The sequence below is a fragment of the Petaurus breviceps genome, unplaced genomic scaffold (assembly GCF_028583685.1).
Source record: "Petaurus breviceps papuanus isolate PSGF00001 unplaced genomic scaffold, PetGlider_PUasm1.0 318, whole genome shotgun sequence".
Taxonomy (NCBI): Eukaryota; Metazoa; Chordata; class Mammalia; order Diprotodontia; family Petauridae; genus Petaurus; species Petaurus breviceps.
In genome coordinates, this window is record NW_027186078.1 from 648,820 (window position 1) to 654,581 (window position 5,762).

General features: G+C 38.4%; 1 protein-coding gene across 6 annotated transcripts in view; it reads left to right on the forward strand.

The window, feature by feature from the left end:
- LOC138167874 (zinc finger protein 850-like) overlaps positions 1-4,155 on the forward strand; it is a 20,152-nt gene extending 15,997 nt beyond the window's left edge. For 4 of the 6 annotated variants that reach the window (XM_069096849.1, XM_069096850.1, XM_069096851.1 and 1 more), the window contains one exon: positions 1,291-4,155. In XM_069096849.1, the coding sequence (XP_068952950.1) occupies positions 1,291-2,738 (1,448 nt within the window). In that variant the 3' untranslated portion in view covers positions 2,739-4,155. The remainder of the gene's footprint in view (positions 1-1,290) is intronic. The other 2 variants (XM_069096853.1, XM_069096854.1) reach the window with 2 other exon arrangements.
- The last annotated feature ends 1,607 nt before the right edge of the window (positions 4,156-5,762 follow it).

Below are 5,762 nucleotides of genomic sequence, written 5' to 3' on the forward strand. Positions count from 1 at the left end.
CTTTCCCAGTCACGTGGGAGTACCTGAATGCTCATATCCTAGGCCCTTGGTTACTTCCCTGCCTCTACCTTTTCCATCTTCCATCTCTGACATTTGCTCATTTTCTTCTCACAAAGCCTATTTTCTTGGTCATTTTTGTTGGAATATAGGCCTCTTGCCCTTTAAAATTCCTGGAGATTTGTCTCAATCCTAGGTCAAACCCCCATAATCCTTTTCTTTTTTCCCAAGGCCCCCTTGGGTTTACTTGGTGTCTCCCAACTGCTAAGCACCTATTCTCCTTCCACACACTTTGTGGAATGGTATATGGTTTCACACAGTCTTTACACTGCCTCTCTCTTGAAGCAAACACAAAGTCCTCTTCAGATTTGCTAAGAGTTATTGCTATTAGTAACTACATGGAGAAGATTTTATTTATTTAATCAATAAGTTAAGTTTAAAATTGTAAGAAGTCTTTAAATTATTAAATCATAGTTATTGATGGTGTTTATTAGACTTCAGGAAAAGCCAGACATGCTCTTTCTTAGCTTCTTTATACATCCATTTTCTCATCCCTCTCTTTTGGAATAGTTGTTCCTAGGTCCTACCTTCTAGGTTCCATGCTCCTCCCCCACACTACTGTTTTTCTTGTCCTGTGTATACCCTACGTATACTAATGGTAGATAATTGGGTCCACCAAGAGCTCAAAGATTCATTTGTCCAAGGAAATTCTAAGCTGCAAGTCTTCAGCATCTTACTTCTCACAAGAAATTTATCACTGACACATTTCCATTCCTATTCCATGAACTCTCCTCACTCTCTGGGATCACTTTTGTTCTCTGTGACCACAATTTCTACCACTGCTTATTTTGTGTCTCTTACCTTTTCTCATTTCTCAGTTCCTTTCATTATGAGCTCTCTTCATTTTCTGGGGTTTCCTTTTCTTCTGAGGTCACTGTATTCCTTGCTCTCTTCCTCTACTGCACGACTGATCCCAGAATATTTCAGTATCACATACTCCTAGGAAATAAATTTTTTTGCCTTTTTTTTTTTTTTTTGCTTTTTGGAGGGAAGTTGGGGTTAAGTAACTTGCCCAAGGTTACACAGCTAGTTTTTTTGTGTGGGTGTTAAGTGTCTGAGGCTGGAACCGAACTCGGGTCCTCTTGACTCTGGGGCCGGAGCTTTACTCACTGTGCCACCTAGTTGCCCCTGGAAATAATTTTTAATGTATATTTTCATCTTCCTAAACCAATACTTTTCTTTGTCCCAGAATAAAAAACAGGTGACATTTACTTTTTTATTTTATCATTTCAGATTGTGTAGCCAGGATTCAGAACATAGAACTATCTCTAAAGAATGAAATTTCAAAAGAAATGGAATCACAATGGCTGAGAGCAGAAAAAATCAGAAGGGAGATTTCCAAGGGACTGAGATTTGGAGGAGTCTGGGAAAGTGAGGCCGTGTTATGGAGAGATGAAGGAAGCCACACTGTGGAGAAATTGAAAAAATCTCTTTCCATAGAGAATAATTTCAGGCCAATGTTAATCATCCAGGAGAAAATCTCCATAGTAGAGGAAAGGCAGAAATATGACAAATGTCCAAGAAACTACAATCTGAATTCAAACACTGTTTCATACAAAGGATTTCCTATAAGAGAGGAACTCTCTCAATATGATGCATATGATCAAAACTTCAAACATAATTCACATGTTAACAATATATCTGAAAAGCCATGTAAATATAATGATTCTGGAAGCTTCTTCAATTGTAATTCAACCTTTAATGTACATCAGAGAATTCATTCTGGAGGGAAACCTCATGAATGTAATGAATGTGGAAAAGCCTTCAAAGGGAGTTCAGACCTTATTAGACATCAAAGATATCACACTGGAGAGAAGCCCTATGAATGTAACGAATGTGGGAAAACCTTCATTCAGATTTCTAACCTTATTCAGCATCAAAGAATACATACTGGAGAGAAACCCTATGAATGTAGTGAATGTGGGAAAGCTTTCATTCAGAGCTCTAACCTGATTAGACATTACAGAAAATGCCATGGAGAAAAACCCTATGAATGCAAGGAGTGTGGGAAAGCCTTCAGTGAACGTTCAATCCTTATTGAACATCACAGAATTCATACTGGAGAAAAACCCTATATATGCAACGAATGTGGAAAAGCCTTTGTCCAGAGTTCAAACCTTAGTCAACATCAGAGAATTCATACTGGAGAAAAACCCTATGTATGTAATGAATGTGGGAAAGCCTTCAGGCAGAGCACTAATCTAATTCAACATCAAAGAACACATAATGGAGAGAAACCTTATGAATGTAATGAATGTGGGAAAGCCTTCAGACAGAGCTCACACCTTCGTCAACATCAGAGAACACATAACTTTCAACGCCAGATAATACATAATAGAAAGAAACCCTATGAATGTAATGAATGTGGAAGAACCTTCAGTCAAAATGCACATCTCATTCAACACCAGAGAATTCACACTGGAGAGAAACCCTATGAATGTGGTGAATGTGGCAAAGCCTTCAGTGCACGATCCACACTTATTCAACATCATAGAATTCACACTGGAGAAAAACCCTATGAATGTAATGAATGTGGGAAAGCCTTCAGGCAGAGAACACAACTTATTGAACATCAGCGAATTCATACTGGTGAGAAACCATATGAATGTAGTGAATGTGGAAAAGCTTTTAATCATAGCTCCAATCTTATTCACCATCGGAGAATTCACACAAAAGCATAGTCTTATTAGTAAGATCTTTCAAAAATTCTTTTAAGAAATTGTTCAAGGGGGCGGCTAGGTGGCACAGTGAGTAAAGCGCTGGCCCCGGAGTCAGGAGGACCTGAGTTTGGATCCGGCCTCAGACACTTAACACACACAAAAAAATAGCTGTGTAACCTTGGGCAAGTTACTTAACCCCAATTGCCCTCCAAAAGGCAAAAAAAAAAAAAAAAGAAATTGTTCAACTCACATTGTGCCTCTACTCCCTGTTGTGCCTCAGAGACCACCCCAAGCCACAGTTTAACTCTCTGAATCTGTATGTGGATGGGCCAGAATAATATTCAATTATTATTGACTTCTTAACTGTATTTATTATTAGAGAAGGAGGTGAAGGAATAACTATGGAAGAGCCTAGTAAATGCCTTTAAGCCAAGGTGACTTTTATTGCACTGATCCTCATAAGTTAGTACATATGCCTTTACCCTCTTAACCATGCTCTGCCTCAGTCAATTTAACTTTATACTGACTTGGAAATCTGGAAATGTGAACAGGGAATTGAGGCAACGAGTTCCTGCATCCCTGGATTGGAGGATGATGTCATCCAAGAAATGACTTCTCTTTTCCACTTTCATTTTTCCCAAAGAACCCAGAAGTCTAACAAATCTACAGGGGAGCAGGTAGATGATAGGGGAAGGAGAGGAGCTGGGTATATAGAGTGATTATAAATAAGCCTTAAACCTGAATTAATCATCTTCCCCCCATGGTTTTCTTTCCTAGCTTCCTCATTTCCATAAATTGCACCAACATTTTTTCTCCTACTTACTTAGATTAAAAATCTCAGGGTTTTTGATGCTTTCTTCTTTTCCTCTTTTTTAATAACTTAGTTAATAACATTTATTGAGCTCCTATGAGAGACACTATAGCGGAAAGAAAGACATACCATGTGCTCCCTGCCATCAAGGAACTCAGACACAGATATAGGGGGCACAGGGCAGGTGCCTGACCACATCTTTATCGATGCTGCCAAACCTAGTGAAGCAATGTCATGTGTTTATCTGAAGAAGTATTAAGAGAAATTAAGTAGTGTGTAGGAGCATCAGGATTGGAAGTAAGAAAGAATGTTTGGAATCAAGGAATGAATAAGAGTATGGCTGGAAAAAAAAAAGCATAATTGTCTTGATTCAGGTCTAATTTTAGAGGAACAACCAAATGTCCTCATCCTGGATTACTGCAGCAACCAGATCTTATTCTTACACTTGAAACCCTCAATACCTGAGTACAAATTTACCTTTTCACATTTACTAGCTTTGTGGCTGTAGGGTTACTTAATCCCAATGACACTTCTTCTTTGTAAAAATGTGCATAGCACTATCTGTAGTATCTACCTCATAGAGTTGTTTTGAGACTCAAGTAACTATAAATGTCAGTTTTTCCTCAATATGAACCCTCTCTGCTTCAACTAGAATGGTCTGTTTACTGCCCCCTTCCCTTATCAGTGCATCTCTTCTTGGCCACATATTCTTACACCATACACCCCTGCCACAATCTATCTAAAGTGTATCCTTTGTCAGATTCTTATCACCTCTCAGCTAGTCTGCCCCACCAGCTTCATTAGTCCTCCTTGCTGTCTTTCTCTTCTTCAATTTATCCTCCACAGATGCTAAAATAATCTTCCTAAGGCAAGTAAGGATCTGACAGTGTCACTCCCTGCTCAAAAGCTTACAGTGTCTCTCTGTTGCCTTTAGAATAAAATACAAACTCAGCCTCATGATGAAAGCCCTCTACAATCTGACTATAATCTCCCTTTTCAACTTTATTTCAAATTGTGCCTATTCATGCACCCTATGTTCCAACCAAATTGGACTCCTTGCTGTCCTTCAAACTTGGGATTCCATCTCTCACCTTCATTTTAGCACAAACTATCCCACCCAATTAAAGCATACTCCCTCCTCACCTCTTCCTACCACAATTTTTAATCTTCCTTCAAGGCTCAGTTTAGTCATTATTTTCTTTGTGAAACTTTCCTTAATTTACCCAGCCAATTGTCTCCCCCTTTTCAAATTATCATGTATTTATTTATGTGTGTACATATGGTATTCTCCTATGCCCCCCCATCAGTAGAATTTAAGCTCCTTGAAGACAGGAACAATTTTATTTTTGTTTTTATTCCCCTAGTCCCTGGCACAGTACTTTGTACAAAACAGGTGCTTATTAAAATGTTTATTAAATGAATCCATGGCTTCAAAACCCAGCTCAAATCCCACCTTTCCATATAGCTTCCCTAAATACTCCAGGCAAAAAATATTTTCCCTTCCTCATGTTATGGGGATGATTTATTTGGCTTAATTATGCACTGCCTTGCAATATTCATTTTTCACATTACCTAACATGTGATTTTGAATATTTCATCTCCTGTATTGCTTCATTAATTCCTGGATGGCAGACCATGTGCCATATGTCTTGGTACAGTAGAAAGAACACAGAGCTCAGAAAGAATTGGGTTTAAATCCTACATCTTCTACTTAGTATGTAACTGCAAGGATCAAGGTCTAGAGGGAAGGAGCTGTTGAGTAATTTCAGGAGTCACAAAATCTGAGTTCAAGATCCAGCATTTTCTAAGCTGCATGTTCTGCATTTGAGGAACTAATTTTCAGAGGTTATGGGAGTTATCATTCTCTCCTTTCTATTCCCCACTATTTGGTAGCATTGCTTTCTAAATAAATGATCCTATGGTAAATCTGCCAGTACATCAGAGAAGTGAAAAATCCTGTTATGGATGGATAGATAGATAGATAGATAGATTTTATTAAAATAATTTTGATAGTTATAGGAACAGCCATCTGAGTATCTAATTAAAAGGTGAGAGAAGGTAAACATAAAAGAGAAGACATAGAAACTCATGCAAAGAAAATTAAGCAAAAACAGGAGAACAAAATACACCAAAACCATTTTACCCTTTCTGCCTATCTCAAAGTCCTGTGGAGACAGGTAAGTGATAAAGTAGCAGGTCCGGATCCACTGGGAGCTGTGATCACGGCCCTGCCC